Source organism: Scyliorhinus torazame, chromosome 4 (genome assembly GCF_047496885.1).
Source record: "Scyliorhinus torazame isolate Kashiwa2021f chromosome 4, sScyTor2.1, whole genome shotgun sequence".
Lineage (NCBI taxonomy): Eukaryota > Metazoa > Chordata > Chondrichthyes > Carcharhiniformes > Scyliorhinidae > Scyliorhinus > Scyliorhinus torazame.
The window spans coordinates 71,178,529-71,198,199 of record NC_092710.1 but is presented as its reverse complement, the minus strand read 5'-3'; the positions used below and the strand labels follow the sequence as shown (position 1 = coordinate 71,198,199).

The 19,671-nt window shown below is 64.3% G+C and overlaps 1 protein-coding gene across 2 annotated transcripts in view; it reads left to right on the top strand.

Moving 5' to 3' along the window:
* Window positions 1–16,015, top strand: part of LOC140410295 (uncharacterized) — a 176,055-nt gene extending 160,040 nt beyond the window's left edge. Inside the window, exons 8-12 of one of the 2 annotated variants that reach the window (XM_072498274.1) lie at window positions 2,460–2,538; window positions 4,129–4,243; window positions 6,037–6,136; window positions 14,200–14,710; window positions 14,744–16,015. In XM_072498274.1, the coding sequence (XP_072354375.1) occupies window positions 2,460–2,538; window positions 4,129–4,243; window positions 6,037–6,136; window positions 14,200–14,710; window positions 14,744–14,932 (994 nt within the window). In that variant the 3' untranslated portion in view covers window positions 14,933–16,015. Of the gene's footprint in view, window positions 1–2,459; window positions 2,539–4,128; window positions 4,244–6,036; window positions 6,137–14,199 lie in introns of both variants that reach the window. The other variant, XM_072498273.1, reaches the window with a different exon arrangement.
* Window positions 16,016–19,671: the final 3,656 nt, after the last annotated feature.

The window sequence follows — 19,671 nt, the reverse complement described above, 5'->3', positions numbered from 1 at the left end:
GGATCTCCCACTGAAAAATGGTTCCTGTAATTTCAGCATGAAACAATCGGAGGATTGTGACGCAGTTATTTGGGGCATCGAAATCTCTGGAGCACAATCCATTGAACCTCAGTGATTAGCTGCATAAAGTACTTTTGATCAAGGTCAATGAATAAAGTGCTCCTAGTGGTGTTCCCTGTGAAATCTTCTGTCGACAGGCTGTCAGACGCTCCTTTAGAAGCTCGGAAGCAGGATTGTCGAACCTTGATGTGTGAGGGTTCGGGCGGGCGAGAATATTTCCAACTTTTTCTCTTACTCGAGGACAATGAGCAAATTCCAGCAAAATAAAGTTTGATGCAATATTAAACGTGAATTTCAATAGTGTTTCAGGTGTGAAGAATAGTGTTAACTTGCAGAGGAAAACTGAAACCAATGTTGAAGTAATGAATTGATAATTTTTTTTTTAAAAACACCCTGGGCTGCAGAACGTCAGCGCGAGAGCAAGCCACCTGCTGAAGCTCTGGCACCCAGGTAAAACATAAGAACTAGGAGCAGGAATAGGCCATCTGGCCCCTCGAGCCTGCTCCACCATTCAATGAGATCATGGCTTATCTTTTGTGGACTCAGCTCCACTTTCCGGCCCGAACACCATAACCCTCAATCCCTTTATTCTTCAAAAAACTATCTATCTTTATCTTAAAAACATTTAATGAAGGAGCCTCTACTGCTTCACTGGGCAAGGAATTCCATTGATTCACAACCCTTTGGGTGAAGAAGTTCCTCCTAAACTCAGTCCTAAATCTACTTCCCCTTATTTTGAGGTTATGCCCCCTAGTTCTGCTTTTCCCCGACCAGTGGAAACAACCTGCCCGCATCTATCCTATCTATTTCCTTCATAATCTTATGTTTCTATAAGATCCCCCCTCATCCTTCTAAATTCCAACGAGTACAGTCCCAGTCTACTCAACCTCTCCTCGTAATCCAACCCCTTCAGCTCTGGGATTAACCTAGTGAATCTCCTCTGCACACCCTCTAGTGCCAGTACGTCCTTTCTCAAGTAAGGAGACCCAAACTGAACATAATACTCCAGGTGTGGCCTCACTAACACCTTATTCAATTGCAGCATAACCTCCCTAGTTTTAAACTCCATCCCTCTAGCAATGAAGGACAAAATTCCATTTGCCTCCCTAATCACCCGTTGCACCTGGAAACCACCTTTTTGTGACTCATACACTAGCACACCCAGGTCTCTCTGAACAGCAGCATGTTTTAATATTTTATCATTTAAATAATAATCCCTTTTGCTGTTATTCCTACCAAAATGGATAACCTCACATTTGTCAACATTGTATTCCATCTGCCAGACCTTAGCCCATTCACTTAGCCTATCCAAATCCCTCTGCAGACTTCCAGTATACTCTGCACTTTTTGCTTTACCACTTATCTTAGTGTCGTCTGCAAACTTGGACACATTGCCCTTGGCCCCCAACTCCAAATCATCTATGTAAATTGTGAACAGTTGTGGGCCCAACACTGATCCCTGAGGGACACCACTAGCTACTGATTGCCAACCAGAGAAACACCCATTAATCCCCACTCTTTGCTTTCTATTAATTAACCAATCCTCTATCCATGCTACTACTTTCCCCTTAGTGCCATGCACCTTTATCTTATGCAGCAACCTTTTGCGTGGCACCTTGTCAATCGCTTTCTGGAAATCCAGATATACCACATCCATTGGCTTCCCGTTATCTACCGCACTGGTAATGTCCTCAAAACATTCCACTAAATTAGTTAGGCACGACCTGCCCTTGATGAACCCATGCTGCGTCTGCCCAATGGGACAATTTCCATTCGGATGCCTCGCTATTTCTTCCTTGATAGATTCCAGCATCTTCCCTACTACCGAAGTTAAACTAACTGGCCTATAATTACCCGCTTTCTGCCTACCTCCTTTTTTTAAACAGTGGTGTCACGTTTGCTAATTTCCAATCTGCCGGGACCACCCCAGAGTCTAGTGAATTTTGGTAAATTATTACTCGTGCATTTGCAAGTTCCCTAGCCATCTCTTTTAGCACTCTGGGATGCATCCCATCAGGGCCAGGAGACTTGTCTACCTTTAGCCCCATTAGCTTGCCCATCACTACCTCCTTGGTGATAACAATCATCTCAAGGTCCTTACCTGTCAGCCTCATTTTCATCAGTCACTGGCATGTTATTTGTGTCTTCCACTGTGAAGACCGACCCAAAAAACTTGTTCAGTTCCTCAGCCATTTCCTTATCTCCCATTATTAAATCTCCCTTCTCATCCTCTAAAGGACCAGAGAAACTGCAGAGAAAGATCCCATGTGTCACATCCGGCCTGTGCCAGTGTTGGGTAATAATATCCACTTGGACTGTGGTACTTGCCAGTCTGGGTCGCCATGTTTTCAATCAGTGTGCTCCCCTGATCTATATTCCTTTCACTCTGTCTATGTCAGGAAGAAGATCCAGAAACAGTACGTCCGCTGTGAATTTGAGGGATGTGGGAAAATCGTCTCCAATCCTCAGTATTTGAAGGTAAGAAAGTGCTGTCTGCCTCTACCCCTCTGTCTCCATCCACCCCAACATCCACCTATCACCGCTGCACTCCACTGGCTGTGATGCCCCCCCCCCCTCGCAGCAAGCACGCCACTGTCCTACTATCCCTTCCTCCTAACCTGCAGTGCAACGTATCACTTGCTCCACTCTCCTAAGCACTCGTTGAGCATCCCACCCTGGCCCAGGTCTGCTGAACAACGCGAGAGGCCTGGGATCTGGTATCCCCAGCTCCACTTCCCTCCCGGTATGTGGCCCCATCCGTCCCTGTCCTTCATCCACGCCTCACTCCATTCCCTCGAGATCTCTTAGCCTTCACCCCATGACCTCTCTTTCCCTGCCTCTGCATGCTGGCCGGTACCGCCTCCTCAGTGCCCTGGTCACCCCCCTCCCCGTTCACCTTCCCCCCCCCCCCCCCCCCAAATGTCCACACAGGCCCCTTGCCTATCCACCCAGCCCCTCTGTTCTGCCCCATCCTCAATCATAAAATAATACAGCACAGAAGAGCCCCATCGTGTCTGCACCGACGCATGAAAAACCCCTGAGCTGCCGACCTAATCCCACTTCCCAGCACTTGGCCCATAGCCTTGAATGTTATGACATGCCAAGTGCTCATCCAGGTAGTTTTTAAAGGATTGTAGAAAGGATATTATTAAACTTGAATGAAGCAGGAAAGATTTACTAGTATGCTACTGGGACTTGTTGGTTGGAGTTATAAGGAGATGCTGGGTAGGCTGGGACTTCTTTACCTGGAGCGGAGGAGGCTTAGGAGTGATCTTACAGAGGTCTGTAAAATAATAGGGGCATAGATAAGGTAGATAGTCAGTATCTTTTCCCAAAGATACAGGAGTCTAGAACTAGAGGGCATAAGTTTAAGGGGAGAGATACAAAAGGGTCCAGAGGGGCAATTTTGTTCACATAGAGTGTGGTGAGTGTCTGGAACGAGCGGCCAGAGGCAGTAGTAGAGGCAGGTACAATTTTGCCTCTTAAAAAGCATTGACAGTTATATGGGAAAGCTGGATATAGAGGAATATGGGCCAAATGCGGGTAATTGGGACAGCTTATTGGTAAAAACTGGGCAGCATGGACATGTTGGGTCGACGGGCCTGTTCTCATGCTGTGAACCTCTATGACTCTATGTAATGCAACCCGCCTCTACCACCCTCCCAGGCAGTGCATTCCAGACCGTCACCACCCTCTGGGTAAAGTTTTTCCTCAAATCCCCGTACTCCTGCCCCTCACCCTTCGTAACAGACCCTTCAACTAAGGGAAACAGCTACTCCCTATCCAAACTGTGCATGTCCCTCATAATCTTGTACACCTCGATCAGGTCGCCCCTCAAACTTCTCTGCTCCAGTGAAAAGAACCCAAGCCTAACCAACCTCTCTTCCATCCCAGACAACAACTTGGTGAATCGCCTCTGCACCCCTTCCAGTGCATCCTTCCTATAATGTGGCGACCAGAATTGCACCCAGTACTCCAGCCGTGGCCTCACCAAAGCTCTACACAATCCCTCTGCCTCCTCTGTTTTCTCTCTCTCACTTCTGTCTCCTTTGTCCTTTTCACTTGAAGCGCCACATGAAGTACCAGCATGTGCTGCACCGAACATTTGCCTGCACTTATCCCAGCTGTGGACGCATCTTCCGATTCAAGACACAGATGGAGGAACATGAAAAATTGCACAGCGGTGAGTGTGGCTGCTGTCTCTCCCCCGTTGGTGCTGATTGCTGTCCATCCCCGCTTCAGTCCAAATTACCTGTTATTTTTGCACTCCACATTGATGAGACATTCCGACAGTGCAGCACTCCCTCAGTACGGTCCCTCTGACAGTGCAGCACTCCCTCAGTACTGACCCTCTGACAGTGCAGCACTCCCTCAGTACTGACCCTCTGACAGTGCAGCACCCCCTCAGTACTGACCCTCTGACAGTGCAGCACTCCCTCAGTACTGACCCTCTGACTGTGCAGCTCTCCCTCAGTACTGACCCTCTGACAGTGCAGCGCTCCCTCAGTACTGACCCCCTGACAATGCAGCACTCCCTCAGTACTGACCCTCTGACAGTGCAGCACTCCCTCAGTACTGACCCTCTGACAGTGCAGCACTCCCTCAGTACTGACCCCCTGACAATGCAGCACTCCCTCAGTACTGACCCTCTGATAGTGCAGCACTCTCTCAGTACTGACCCTCTGATAGTGCAGCACTCCCTCAGCACTGACCCTCTGACAGTGCAGCACTCCCTCAGTACTGACCCCCTGACAATGCAGCACTCCCTCAGTACTGACCCCCTGACAATGCAGCACTCCCTCAGTACTGACCCTCTGACAGTGCAGCACTCCCTCAGTACTGACCCCCTGACAATGCAGCACTCCCCCAGTACTGACCCCCTGACAATGCAGCACTCCCTCAGTACTGACCCTCTGACAGTGCAGCACTCCCTCAGTACTGACCCCCTGACAATGCAGCACTCCCCCAGTACTGACACCCTGACAATGCAGCACTCCCTCAGTACTGACCCTCTGGCAGTGCAGCACTCCCTCAGTACTGACCCTCTGACAGTGCAGCACTCCCTCAGTACTGACCCTCTGACAGTGCAGCGCTCCCTCAGTACTGACCCTCTGACAGCGCAGCATTCCCTCAGTACTGACCCTCTGACAGTGCAGCGCTCCCTCAGTACTGACCCTCTGACAGTGCAGCACTCCCTCAGCACTGACTCTGACAGTGCAGCACTCCCTCAGTACTGACCCTCTGACAGCGCAGCACTCAGTACTGACCCTCTGACAGCGCAGCACTCCCTCAGTACTGACCCCCTGACAATGCTGCACTCCCTCAGTACTGACCCTCTGACAGAGCAGCGCTCCCTCAGTACTGACCCTCTGACAGTGCAGCACTCCCTCAGTACTGACCCTCTGACAGCGCAGCACTTCCTCAGTACTGACCCTCTGACAGCGCAGCACTCCCTCAGTACTGACCCCCTGACAATGCTGCACTCCCTCAGTACTGACCCTCTGACAGTCGCCGCTCCCTCAGTACTGAACCCCTGTCAGTGCAGCGCTCGTTCAAGTTCTGTTGTGATGTTTCACTTGGAGTTGGATTTTGGGCCCCAATCTCTGACTGGGAGTGGAGAAGGCAACGTCTGCCACACCGGCACTCCCACGAGTTGGTCTTCCAGCCTGCAGCCCTACCCCAGCAGAGTGGGCTTCCCAGACTCAGCGAGTGGTGTCACAGCCATCATTGGCTTGAAACTTCTAGCTCCTTCTCCAAGGAGCGAGACATCATGGAGCTGCTTTCTGCAGGAAACTGCTCTGAAACATAATGTTCGCCTCCTCATCTCCCACTCCCCCAATCCTAATACCCACATACCCCAGCACCCATGGTTGGTTTCTAAATACTGCTGCTCGATTTGTTGAATATTCGCAACAAACTTTACACTTCAGCAGAATTACATCTCGGTCAACTATTCACACCAGATTTTCTTTCCAGACCAGCGGAATTACATCTGTGAGTTCTGCGGGCGAGCTTTCAAAACAGACAAGAACCTTGTCGTCCACCGGCGGATTCACACTGGAGAGAAGCCTCTGCAGTAAGGAGAGGGGCTAGTATCTGCATGAGGGCAGAGTTGGGGGAGGGGATGTGTGATTATCGGGAGAAATCTCTTGTCTCTCTTCCCCGTGCTTTCCAGTCTCCCTCTCACCCTCCGGCCGCCCGCCCTCCCCCTCCCGCCGCCCGCCCTCCCCCTCCCGCCGCCTGCCTTCCCCCTCCCGCTGCCCGCCCTCCCCCTCCTGCCGCCCTCCCTCCCCCTCCCGTCCCCCTGTCCCCCTCCCGTCCCTGTCCCCCTCCCCTCCCCCTGTCCCCCTCCCCTCCCCCTGTCCCCCTCCCCTCCCCCTGTCCCCCTCCCCTCCCCCTGTCCCCCCTCCCCTCCCCCTGTCCCCCTCCCCTCCCCCTGTCCCCCTCCCCTCCCCCTGTCCCCCTCCCCTCCCCCTGTCCCCCTCCCCTCCCCCTGTCCCCCTCCCCTCCCCCTGTCCCCCTCCCCTCCCCCTGTCCCCATCCCCTCCCCCTGTCCCCTCCCCCTGTCCCCCTGTCCCCTCCCCCTGTCCCCCTCCCCTCCCCCTGTCCCCCTCCCCTCCCCCTGTCCCCCTCCCCTCCCCCTGTCCCCCTCCCCTCCCCCTGTCCCCCTCCCCCTGTCCCCCTCCCCCTGTCCCCCTCCCCTCCCCCTGTCCCCCTCCCCTCTCCCTGTCCCCCTCCCCTCTCCCTGTCCCCCTCCCCTCTCCCTGTCCCCCTCCCCTCCCCCTGTCCCCCTCCCCTCCCCCTGTCCCCCTCCCCTCCCCCTGTCCCCCTCCCCTCCCCCTGTCCCCCTCCCCTCCCCCTCCCCCTGTCCCCCTCCCCTCCCCCTGTCCCCCTCCCCATCCCCCTCTCTTTCCCGTCCCCCTCTCCTTTCCCCCCCGTCCCCCGTCCCCCTCTCTTTTCCCCCCCGTCCCCCTCTCTTTCCCCCCCCCCCCCGTCCCCCTCTCTTTCTCCCCCCCCCCCCCATCCCCCTCTCTCTCTTCCGCCCCCGCCCCGTCCCCCTCTCTCTTCCCCCCCCGCCCCGTCCCCCTCTCTCTCTTTCCCCCCCCTCCCCATCCCCCTCTCTTCCCCCTCTCTTCCCCCCCGGTCCCCCTCTCTTTTCTTCACCCTCTCTTTCCCTCCCCCGGTCCCCCTCTCTTTCCCCCCCCCCCATCCCCCTCTCTTTCCCCCGTCCCCCGTCCCCCTCTCTTTTCCCCCCCCCATCCCCCTCTCTTCCCCCCCCCCGTCCCCCTCTCTTTCCCCCCCGGTCCCCCTATCTTTCCCCCCCCGTCCCCCTCTCTTTTCCCCCACCCCCGTCCCCCTATCTTTCCCCCCCCCGTCCCCCTCTCTTTTCCCCCACCCCCGTCCCCCTCTCTTTTCCCCCACCCCCGTCCCCCTCTCTTTTCCCCCACCCCCCGTCCCCCTCTCTTTTCCCCCACCCCCGTCCCCCTCTCTTTTCCCCCACCCCCGTCCCCCTCTCTTTTCCCCCACCCCCGTCCCCCTCTCTTCCCCCTCTGCCCCCGCCCCCCTCTGCCCCCGCCCCCCTCTGCCCCCGCCCCCCTCTGCCCCCGCCCCCCTCTGCCCCCGCCCCCCTCTGCCCCCGCCCCCCTCTGCCCCCGCCCTCCTCTGCCCCCGCCCCCCTCTGCCCCCGCCCCCCTCTGCCTCCGCCCCCCTCTGCCTCCGCCCCCCTCTGCCTCCGCCCCCCTCTGCCTCCGCCCCCCTCTGCCCCCGCCCCCCTCTGCCCCCGCCCCCCTCTGCCCCCGCCCCCCTCTGCCCCCGCCCCCCTCTGCCCCCGCCCCCCTCTGCCCCCGCCCCCCTCTGCCCCCGCCCCCCTCTGCCCCCGCCCCCCTCTGCCCCCGCCCCCCTCTGCCCCCGCCCCCCTCTGCCCCCGCCCCCCTCTGCCCCCGCCCCCCTCTGCCCCCGCCCCCCCTCTGCCCCCGCCCCCCTCTGCCCCCGCCCCCCTCTGCCCCCGCCCACCCTCTGCCCCCGCCCCCCTCTGCCCCCGCCCCCCTCTGCCCCCGCCCCCCTCTGCCCCCGCCCCCCTCTGCCCCCGCCCCCCTCTGCCCCCGCCCCCCTCTGCCCCCGCCCCCCTCTGCCCCCGCCCCCCTCTGCCCCCGCCCCCCTCTGGCCCCGCCCCCCTCTGGCCCCGCCCCCCTCTGGCCCCCGCCCCCCTCTGGCCCCCGCCCCCCTCTGCCCCCGCCCCCCTCTGCCCCCGCCCCCCTCTGCCCCCGCCCCCCTCTGCCCCCGCCCCCCTCTGCCCCCGCCCCCCTCTGCCCCCGCCCCCCTCTGCCCCCGCCCCCCTCTGCCCCCGCCCCCCTCTGCCCCCGCCCCCCTCTGCCCCCGCCCCCCCTCTGCCCCCGCCCCCCTCTGCCCCCGCCCCCCCTCTGCCCCCGCCCCCCTCTGCCCCCGCCCCCCCTCTGCCCCCGCCCCCCCTCTGCCCCCGCCCCCCCTCTGCCCCCGCCCCCCTCTGCCCCCGCCCCCCTCTGCCCCCGCCCCCCTCTGCCCCCGCCCCCCTCTGCCCCCGCCCCCCTCTGCCCCCGCCCCCCTCTGCCCCCGCCCCCCTCTGCCCCCGCCCCCCTCTGCCCCCGCCCCCCTCTGCCCCCGCCCCCCTCTGCCCCCGCCCCCCTCTGCCCCCGCCCCCCTCTGCCCCCGCCCCCCTCTGCCCCCGCCCCCCTCTGCCCCCGCCCCCCTCTGCCCCCGCCCCCCTCTGCCCCCGCCCCCCTCTGCCCCCGCCCCCCTCTGCCCCCGCCCCCCTCTGCCCCCGCCCCCCTCTGCCCCCGCCCCCCTCTGCCCCCGCCCCCCTCTGCCCCCGCCCCCCTCTGCCCCCGCCCCCCTCTGCCCCCGCCCCCCTCTGCCCCCGCCCCCCTCTGCCCCCGCCCCCCTCTGCCCCCGCCCCCCTCTGCCCCCGCCCCCCTCTGCCCCCGCCCCCCTCTGCCCCCGCCCCCCTCTGCCCCCGCCCCCCTCTGCCCCCGCCCCCCTCTGCCCCCGCCCCCCTCTGCCCCCGCCCCCCTCTGCCCCCGCCCCCCTCTGCCCCGCCCCCCTCTGCCCCGCCCCCCTCTGCCCCGCCCCCCTCTGCCCCGCCCCCCTCTGCCCCGCCCCCCTCTGCCCCGCCCCCCTCTGCCCCGCCCCCCTCTGCCCCGCCCCCCTCTGCCCCGCCCCCCTCTGCCCCGCCCCCCTCTGCCCCGCCCCCCTCTGCCCCGCCCCCCTCTGCCCCCGCCCCCCTCTGCCCCCGCCCCCCTCTGCCCCCGCCCCCCTCTGCCCCCGCCCCCCTCTGCCCCCGCCCCCCTCTGCCCCCGCCCCCCTCTGCCCCCGCCCCCCTCTGCCCCCGCCCCCCTCTGCCCCCGCCCCCCCTCTGCCCCCGCCCCCCCTGCCCCCGCCCCCCCTGCCCCCGCCCCCCCCTGCCCCCGCCCCCCCTGCCCCCGCCCCCCCCTGCCCCCGCCCCCCCCTGCCCCCGCCCCCCCCTGCCCCCGCCCCCCCCTGCCCCCGCCCCCCCTGCCCCCGCCCCCCCTGCCCCCGCCCCCCCTGCCCCCGCTGCCCCCCGCCCCCCCCTGCCCCCCCGCCCCCGCCCCCCCCTGCCCCCGCCCCCCCCTGCCCCCGCCCCCCCCTGCCCCCGCCCCCCCCTGCCCCCGCCCCCCCTGCCCCCGCCCCCCCTGCCCCCGCCCCCCCTGCCCCCGCCCCCCCCTGCCCCCGCCCCCCCTGCCCCCGCCCCCCCTGCCCCCGCCCCCCCTGCCCCCGCCCCCCCTGCCCCCGCCCCCCCTGCCCCCGCCCCCCCTGCCCCCGCCCCCCCTGCCCCCGCCCCCCCCTGCCCCCGCCCCCCCCTGCCCCCGCCCCCCCCTCTGCCCCCTGCCCCCGCCCCCCCTCTGCCCCCTGCCCCCCCCCTCTGCCCCCCCTCTGCCCCCGCCCCCCCCTCTGCCCCCGCCCCCCCCTCTGCCCCCGCCTCTGCCCCGCCCCCCCCTCTGCCCCCGCCCCCCCCTTTGCCCCGCCACCCCCTCTGCCCCCGCCCCCCTCTGCCCCCGCCCCCCCTCTGCCCCCGCCCCCCTCTGCCCCCGCCCCCCCTCTGCCCCCGCCCCCCCTCTGCCACCGCCCCCCCTCTGCCCCCGCCCCCCCTCTGCCCCCGCCCCCCCTCTGCCCCCGCCCCCCCTCTGCCCCCGCCCCCCCTCTGCCCCCGCCCCCCCTCTGCCCCCGCCCCCCCTCTGCCCCCGCCCCCCCTCTGCCCCCGCCCCCCCTCTGCCCCCGCCCCCCCTCTGCCCCCGCCCCCCCTCTGCCCCCGCCCCCCCTCTGCCCCCGCCCCCCCTCTGCCCCCGCCCCCCCTCTGCCCCCGCCCCCCCTCTGCCCCCGCCCCCCCTCTGCCCCCGCCCCCCCTCTGCCCCCGCCCCCCCTCTGCCCCCGCCCCCCCTCTGCCCCCGCCCCCCCTCTGCCCCCGCCCCCCCTCTGCCCCCGCCCCCCCTCTGCCCCCGCCCCCCCTCTGCCCCCGCCCCCCCTCTGCCCCCGCCCCCCCTCTGCCCCCGCCCCCCCTCTGCCCCCGCCCCCCCTCTGCCCCCGCCCCCCCTCTGCCCCCGCCCCCCCTCTGCCCCCGCCCCCCCTCTGCCCCCGCCCCCCCTCTGCCCCCGCCCCCCCTCTGCCCCCGCCCCCCCTCTGCCCCCGCCCCCCCTCTGCCCCCGCCCCCCCTCTGCCCCCGCCCCCCCTCTGCCCCCGCCCCCCCTCTGCCCCCGCCCCCCCTCTGCCCCCGCCCCCCCTCTGCCCCCGCCCCCCCTCTGCCCCCGCCCCCCCTCTGCCCCCGCCCCCCCTCTGCCCCCGCCCCCCCTCTGCCCCCGCCCCCCCTCTGCCCCCGCCCCCCCTCTGCCCCCGCCCCCCCTCTGCCCCCGCCCCCCCTCTGCCCCCGCCCCCCCTCTGCCCCCGCCCCCCCTCTGCCCCCGCCCCCCCTCTGCCCCCGCCCCCCCTCTGCCCCCGCCCCCCCTCTGCCCCCGCCCCCCCTCTGCCCCCGCCCCCCCTCTGCCCCCGCCCCCCCTCTGCCCCCGCCCCCCCTCTGCCCCCGCCCCCCCTCTGCCCCCGCCCCCCCTCTGCCCCCGCCCCCCCTCTGCCCCCGCCCCCCCTCTGCCCCCGCCCCCCCTCTGCCCCCGCCCCCCCTCTGCCCCCGCCCCCCCTCTGCCCCCGCCCCCCCTCTGCCCCCGCCCCCCCTCTGCCCCCGCCCCCCCTCTGCCCCCGCCCCCCCTCTGCCCCCGCCCCCCCTCTGCCCCCGCCCCCCCTCTGCCCCCGCCCCCCCTCTGCCCCCGCCCCCCCTCTGCCCCCGCCCCCCCTCTGCCCCCGCCCCCCCTCTGCCCCCGCCCCCCCTCTGCCCCCGCCCCCCCTCTGCCCCCGCCCCCCCTCTGCCCCCGCCCCCCCTCTGCCCCCGCCCCCCCTCTGCCCCCGCCCCCCCTCTGCCCCCGCCCCCCCTCTGCCCCCGCCCCCCCTCTGCCCCCGCCCCCCCTCTGCCCCCGCCCCCCCTCTGCCCCCGCCCCCCCTCTGCCCCCGCCCCCCCTCTGCCCCCGCCCCCCCTCTGCCCCCGCCCCCCCTCTGCCCCCGCCCCCCCTCTGCCCCCGCCCCCCCTCTGCCCCCGCCCCCCCTCTGCCCCCGCCCCCCCTCTGCCCCCGCCCCCCCTCTGCCCCCGCCCCCCCTCTGCCCCCGCCCCCCCTCTGCCCCCGCCCCCCCTCTGCCCCCCGCCCCCCCTCTGCCCCCGCCCCCCCTCTGCCCCCGCCCCCCCTCTGCCCCCGCCCCCCCCTGCCCCCGCCCCCCCCCTGCCCCCGCCCCCCCCCTGCCCCCGCCCCCCCCTGCCCCCGCCCCCCCTCTGCCCCCGCCCCCCCTCTGCCCCCGCCCCCCCTCTGCCCCCGCCCCCCCCTCTGCCCCCGCCCCCCCCTCTGCCCCCGCCCCCCCTCTGCCCCCGCCCCCCCCTCTGCCCCCGCCCCCCCCTCTGCCCCCGCCCCCCCCTCTGCCCCCGCCCCCCCCTCTGCCCCCGCCCCCCCCTCTGCCCCCGCCCCCCCCTCTGCCCCCGCCCCCCCCTCTGCCCCCGCCCCCCCCTCTGCCCCCGCCCCCCCCTCTGCCCCCGCCCCCCCCTCTGCCCCCGCCCCCCCTCTGCCCCCGCCCCCCCTCTGCCCCCGCCCCCCCTCTGCCCCCGCCCCCCCTCTGCCCCCGCCCCCCCTCTGCCCCCGCCCCCCCTCTGCCCCCGCCCCCCCTCTGCCCCCGCCCCCCCTCTGCCCCCGCCCCCCCTCTGCCCCCGCCCCCCCTCTGCCCCCGCCCCCCCTCTGCCCCCGCCCCCCCTCTGCCCCCGCCCCCCCTCTGCCCCCGCCCCCCCCTCTGCCCCCGCCCCCCCTCTGCCCCCGCCCCCCCTCTGCCCCCGCCCCCCCTCTGCCCCCGCCCCCCCTCTGCCCCCGCCCCCCCTCTGCCCCCGCCCCCCCTCTGCCCCCGCCCCCCCTCTGCCCCCGCCCCCCCTCTGCCCCCGCCCCCCCTCTGCCCCCGCCCCCCCTCTGCCCCCGCCCCCCCTCTGCCCCCGCCCCCCCTCTGCCCCCGCCCCCCCTCTGCCCCCGCCCCCCCTCTGCCCCCGCCCCCCCTCTGCCCCCGCCCCCCCTCTGCCCCCGCCCCCCCTCTGCCCCCGCCCCCCCTCTGCCCCCGCCCCCCCTCTGCCCCCGCCCCCCCTCTGCCCCCGCCCCCCCTCTGCCCCCGCCCCCCCCTCTGCCCCGCCCCCCCCTCTGCCCCGCCCCCCCTCTGCCCCCGCCCCCCCCTCTGCCCCCGCCCCCCCCTCTGCCCCCGCCCCCCCCTCTGCCCCCGCCCCCCCCTCTGCCCCCGCCCCCCCCTCTGCCCCCGCCCCCCCCTCTGCCCCCGCCCCCCCCTCTGCCCCCGCCCCCCCCTCTGCCCCCGCCCCCCCCTCTGCCCCCGCCCCCCCCTCTGCCCCCGCCCCCCCCTCTGCCCCCGCCCCCCCCTCTGCCCCCGCCCCCCCCTCTGCCCCCGCCCCCCCTCTGCCCCCGCCCCCCCTCTGCCCCCGCCCCCCCTCTGCCCCGCCCCCCCTCTGCCCCGCCCCCCCTCTGCCCCCGCCCCCCCTCTGCCCCCGCCCCCCCTCTGCCCCCGCCCCCCCTCTGCCCCCGCCCCCCCTCTGCCCCCGCCCCCCTCTGCCCCCGCCCCCCCTCTGCCCCCGCCCCCCCTCTGCCCCCGCCCCCCCTCTGCCCCCGCCCCCCCTCTGCCCCCGCCCCCCCCTCTGCCCCCGCCCCCCCCTCTGCCCCCGCCCCCCCTCTGCCCCCGCCCCCCCTCTGCCCCCGCCCCCCCTCTGCCCCCGCCCCCCCTCTGCCCCCGCCCCCCCCTCTGCCCCCGCCCCCCCCTCTGCCCCCGCCCCCCCTCTGCCCCCGCCCCCCCTCTGCCCCCGCCCCCCCTCTGCCCCCGCCCCCCCTCTGCCCCCGCCCCCCCTCTGCCCCCGCCCCCCCTCTGCCCCCGCCCCCCCTCTGCCCCCGCCCCCCCCTCTGCCCCCGCCCCCCCCTCTGCCCCCGCCCCCCCCTCTGCCCCCGCCCCCCCTCTGCCCCCGCCCCCCCTCTGCCCCCGCCCCCCCTCTGCCCCCGCCCCCCCTCTGCCCCCGCCCCCCCTCTGCCCCCGCCCCCCCTCTGCCCCCGCCCCCCCTCTGCCCCCGCCCCCCCTCTGCCCCCGCCCCCCCTCTGCCCCCGCCCCCCCTCTGCCCCCGCCCCCCCTCTGCCCCCGCCCCCCTCTGCCCCCGCCCCCCTCTGCCCCCGCCCCCCCTCTGCCCCCGCCCCCCCTCTGCCCCCGCCCCCCTCTGCCCCCGCCCCCCTCTGCCCCCGCCCCCCTCTGCCCCCGCCCCCCCCTGCCCCCGCCCCCCCCTGCCCCCGCCCCCCCCCTGCCCCCGCCCCCCCTCTGCCCCCGCCCCCCCTCTGCCCCCGCCCCCCTCTGCCCCCGCCCCCCTCTGCCCCCGCCCCCCCCTGCCCCCGCCCCCCCCCTGCCCCCGCCCCCCCTCTGCCCCCGCCCCCCCCTCCGCTCCCGCCGCCCCCCTCGAATATTCCTCGCTTTTCTTGATGTATGGCTTTTGGTCACACACGCATGCTCTGACTCCGTCTCCCTCTGTCTGTCCAGGTGTGAGATCTGTGGATTTACCTGCAGACAGAAGGCTTCCCTGAACTGGCACATGAAGAAACACGACGCCGAGTCCGGCTACCAGTTCTCCTGTGACATTTGTGGCAAGAAATTCGAGAAGAAGGACAATGTGTCAGCCCACAAGAGTAAGAGCCACCCGGAGATGCTGCTAGCCTCTGTCACCAGCCTGGCAGCACTGGAGGAGAGTGGAGCCTTCGGGGAAGGACCCAGCTTCATCCAGAGTCCCACCTTTGTGGAAGAGCAACCGCTGCCGGCAGACACCAACTTGGAGGGGGAGACCCGTCTGGAAGGGTGGACCCGTCTGGAGGAAGGCAGCTGTCTGGAGGGTGGGATACGTCTAGAGGTGTGGACCCGTCTGGAAGAGGGAAGCCATCTGGAGGAGACCAGCCGCCTGGAGGAGACCAGCCGCCTGGAGGAGACCAGCCGCCTGGAGGAGACCAGCCGCCTGGAGGAGACCAGCCGCCTGGAGGAGACCAGCCGCCTGGAGGAGGCCAGCCGCCTGGAGGAGGCCAGCCGCCTGGAGGAGGCCAGCCGCCTGGAGGAGGCCAGCCGCCTGGAGGAGGAGACCAGCCGCCTGGAGGAGGAGGCCAGCCGCCTGGAGGAGGCCAGCCGCCTGGAGGAGGAGACCAGCCGCCTGGAGGAGGAGGCCAGCCGCCTCGAGGAGGCCAGCCGGCTGGACGAGGCCAGCTGTCTGGCAGCTGAGGAGCCTTAATATTGTTGCCCCCCCCAAAATGATCCCATGACAGATATTTAACTGTAGTCGTTGGCCTTAATCCTGAGGGGCAGAGGTCTGCCCTCCCCACACAGGAGCTGGAGTAAGATGCTCTCCTCTCAAGGGGGCTGGAGTTAGGTGGGGGTGGTCCCTTCAGTGGGGCAGGAGCATGGGGAGGCGGGGGTCCTTTCTGCGGGGCCGAAGCCAAAGTCTGTCCCTCCAAAATGTAGGCAATGAATGTCACCATCTGTTGCCTGGACCGTGGCAATTTTACTGGGGAAGATCCGCACATGGGGGAGTAGGTGTGCAGAGGGCTGGTGTTGGTGTGGGACCTGTTTTGCAGCTTGGTGCCCCCCTTTCTCTCTCTCTCTCCCCTCTTCCCCCCCCCCCACTACGCACAGACACAGACACACGCACAGAGCCGGAGTCCAGGCCACAGCTGTTAACCCAGTGTCTTCCTGTATTCTGGAACTCAAATCCCCCGCCAACCTCCCTCTGACCCACAGCATGAGGAGAAACCCGGACCTCACAAGTCTGAACGAGTGGTGCAGATCGTGGGATACACGCTCGGTAGGGGAGTCTGTCTCCATATGTAATCCCACACTGAGATGCGCACTGTGTGCTGTGCCTATCTTGACATGGAATGAAGCATAAACAGATCAAGCATCAATATCTCTTCCTCTTGAGCAGCCTCCACCCTTCCACTGTTCATTGCACGCACTGCTGCTCTCACTCTGTCCCCCTGCAACCCTTCCCATATACCCCTACCGCCTGGGTGGTGCCACCCTCTCCTCCCCTCCTCTTTCTCGCTCTCTTCTCACCGCACCTTCCACTGCTCTCCTCTGTGCGTCCTTCCTACAGCCGGATTCTTTTGAGAGAAGAATCTAGTTTCTTGATGATTTTGGTCCTATTTTCAGGATTTGTAAATAGTTAGTGACAGTTAGCAGCCAATTAGACAGTCCGTGACGGAGCCTGCGACACAGTGGCCAGTGTCCGCTTCCTGTTGTAACTGTATTACTGTTTTAAAAAACAAAAGTTATATCAACAATAAAATCTTCATCATATGCATTCCTGCTATTTAAACATGCATTCTCGGTCAATCTGTGAATGGGGCAGTGGCCAGTTTGCTACTTTAATATTTACCAGGTTTCTCATGAAACGTCAGCCACACATCACCCACAACGACACCCTGATACTGATGAGCTTCAGGGTAAGGGTATCACGGCATGGAAATGGTTTCAGTTTTATAATTGATGAGCACGCAATGTATTGCTTTGACTCTCTGCTCTGAGAGGAATGGACTCCCTTGCAATGCTTTGTTTTTATTCATTCATGGGATGTGGGTCGGCATTTATTGCTCTATCCCTAATTGCCCTCAAACTGAGGGCTGCTTGACCAGTTTGGAGTATAGAGGGTGGAGTCGACCATATGGCTGTGGGTCTGGGATGACATGTAGGCCAGATCAGGTAAGGACGACAGATTTTCTTCCGAAAGGGACATGAATGGAGTTTTAATGACAACAGGTTTCAGGAGGGACAGAATTAATCTCCACTTGAAGAGGTGAGGATAGACAGCGTGGCTTTGGCAAAGGGAGATAATGTCCAACAAATTTGATTGAATATTTTGAGGAGGCGACGAGGTGTGTAGATGTGTACAATGCAGTTAACGTAGTCTAAGGATTTTTCTAAGTTCTCGCATGGGAGACTGATCATGAGATCCAGGGCAATTTAGCAAATTGGATCCAAAATTGGCTCAGTGACAGGAAGCACAGAATGATGGTCGAAGGTTATTTGTGTGTGACTGGAAGCCGGTGTCCAGTGATGTTCCCCAGGGATTGGTGACGGATCGCTTGCTGTTTGTAGTGTGCACTAATGATCTGGACGTGAATGTTGGTGGTATGATCAGTAAATTTGCAGATGACACTTAAATCATGAGGAGATTACTGGACGCTAAAGGCGGGCTGGTTAGATGGGCAGAACAATGGCAAATGGAATTTAACCCTGAAAATTGTGAGGTAATGTATTTTGGGGGGGGACTAATAAAGCAGGGGAATACACAATGAATGATAGGAAGCTCGGAAATATAGAGGATCAAAGGGACCTTGTGCTGCATGTCCATAGATCACTAAAGGCAGCAGGACAGGTAGATAAGGTGGTTATGAAGGCCTATGGGATACTTGCCTTCATTAGCTAAGATATAGAATATAAGAGCAGGGAGGTTATGATGGAGCTGTATAGAACACTGGTTAGAGCTGTCTAAAACACTGGTGAGGCCTCAGCTAGAGTACTGTGTGCAGTTCTGGTTGCCACCCGCTTCTCTCGCTGTCGACACTTGGCCTCCGCTTGCTCTCAACGATGAAGCTCAAGGTGTTCAACTCCTTCCCCGGCACTTTTCCTCCCCTTCGGCAGTCTTAGGCCTTGGATTCCCAGGTGTCAGTGAGGATGTTGCACTTTTTCAAGGGTGCTTTATGGGTGTCCTTGAAGCATTTACACTGCTTTCCTGGAGCTAGCTAGCTAGCTGTATTGAAGCTCCAATGGTGCGCTTGTGTCAGGTGATGTGGCCCACCCAGTGGATCTGATATACCGTGGTCCATGCTTTAATGCTGGGGATGTGGTTTGTGCAAGAACACCGACGTTGGTGTGCCTATCCTGCCAATGGATTTGCAAGAGCTTACGGAGGCAAAGCTGGTGGTACTTCTCTAGAGTTTTGAGCTGGCTGCTGTACGTAGTCCATGTCTCTGAGCTATATAGGAGGGCGGGTATCACTACTGCTCTATAGGCCACGAGCTTGGTGCTGAGTCTGAGATCCTGGTCTTCAAACACTTTTCTCGGTACCCGAAGGCTGCACTGACACACCTGAAGGGTCATGTTTTTGTCGATGTCTGCCCTTGTTTTTTTTCAATATTTTTTATTCTCCTTTTTCACATTTTCTTCAAAATTTACACCTACCAACAAACAGTAAACGGTAACGAATACAATGTCAATCCCCTTATTAACAACAACGATCCCATCCTCCCACCCACCCCTAAACAACGGCCCACATGACAACATAAACATCAAATAAAAAAAAGGAATCTGGAATCGCCCATAGTCACCATTAATATAAGACCATAAGACATGGGAGTGGAAGTAAGGCCATTCGGCCCATCGAGTCCACTCCACCATTCAATCAAGACTGATTTCAACTCCATTTACCCGCTCTCTCTCCATAGCCCTTAATTCCTCGAGAAATCAAGAATTTATCAACTTCTGTCTGAAAGACACTCAACGTCCCGGCCTCCACCGCCCTCTGTGGCAATGAATTCCACAGATCCACCACTCTCTGGCTGAAGAAATTTCTCCTCATCTCTGTTTTAAAGTGACTCCCTTTTATTATAAGGCTGTGCCCCCCGGGTCCTAGTCTCCACTGCTAATGGAAACAACTTCCCTACGTCCACCCTATCTAAGCCATTCATTATCTTGTAAGTTTCTATTAGATCTCCTCTCAACCTCCTAAACTCCAATGAATATAATCCCAGGATCCTCAGAAGGTCATCGTATGTTAGGCCTACCATTCCTGGGATCATCCGTGTGAATCTCCGCTGGACCCGCTCCAGCGCCAGTATGTCCTTCCTGAGATGTGGGGCCCAAAACTGCTCACAGTATTCTAAATGGGGCCTAACTAATGCTTTATAAAGCTTCAGAAGTACATCCCTGCTTTTATATTCCAAGCCTCTTGAGATAAATGACAACATTGCATTTGCTTTCTTAATTACGGACTCAACCTGCACGTTTACCTTTAGAGAATCCTGGACTAGGACTCCCAAGTCCCTTTGCACTTAAGCATTATGAATTTTGTCACCGTTTAGAAAATAGTCCATGCCTCTATTTTTTCCAAAGTGCAAGACCTCGCACTTGCCCACGTTGAATTTCATCAGCCATTTCTTGGACCACTCTCCTAAACTGTCTAAATCTTTCTGCAGCCTCCCCACCTCCTCAATACTACCTCCACCTATCTTTGTATCATCGGCAAACTTAGCCAGAATGCCCCCAGTCCCGTCACCTAGACCGTTAACATATAAAGAGAACAGCTGTGGCCCCAACACTGAACCCTGCGGGACACCACTCGTCACCGGTTGCCATTCCGAAAAAGAACCTTTTATCCCAACTCTCTGCCTTCTGCCTGACAGCTAATCGTCAATCCATGTTAGTACCTTGCCTCGAATACCATGGGCCCTTATTTTACTCAGCAGTCTCCCGTGAGGCACCTTATCAAAGGCCTTTTGGAAGTCAAGATAGATAACATCCATTGGCTCTCCTTGCTCTAACCTATTTGTTATCTCTTCAAAGAACTCTAACAGGTTTGTCAGGCAAGACCTCCCCTTACTAAATCCATGCTGACTTGTCCTAATCCGACCCTGCACTTCCAAGAATTTAGAAATCTCATCCTTAACGATGGATTCTAGAATCTTGCCAACAACTGAGGTTAGGCTAATTGGCCTATAATTTTCCATCTTTTTTCTTGTTCCCTTCTTGAACAAGGGGGTTACAACAGCGATTTTCCAATCCTCTGGGACTTTCCCTGACTCCAGTGACTTTTGAAAGATCATAACTAACGCCTCCACTATTTCTTCAGCTATCTCCTTTAGAACTCTAGGATGTAGCCCATCTGGGCCCGGAGATTTATCAATTTTTAGACCTCTTAGTTTCTCTAGCACTTTCTCCTTTGTGATGGCTACCATATTCAACTCTGCCCCCTGA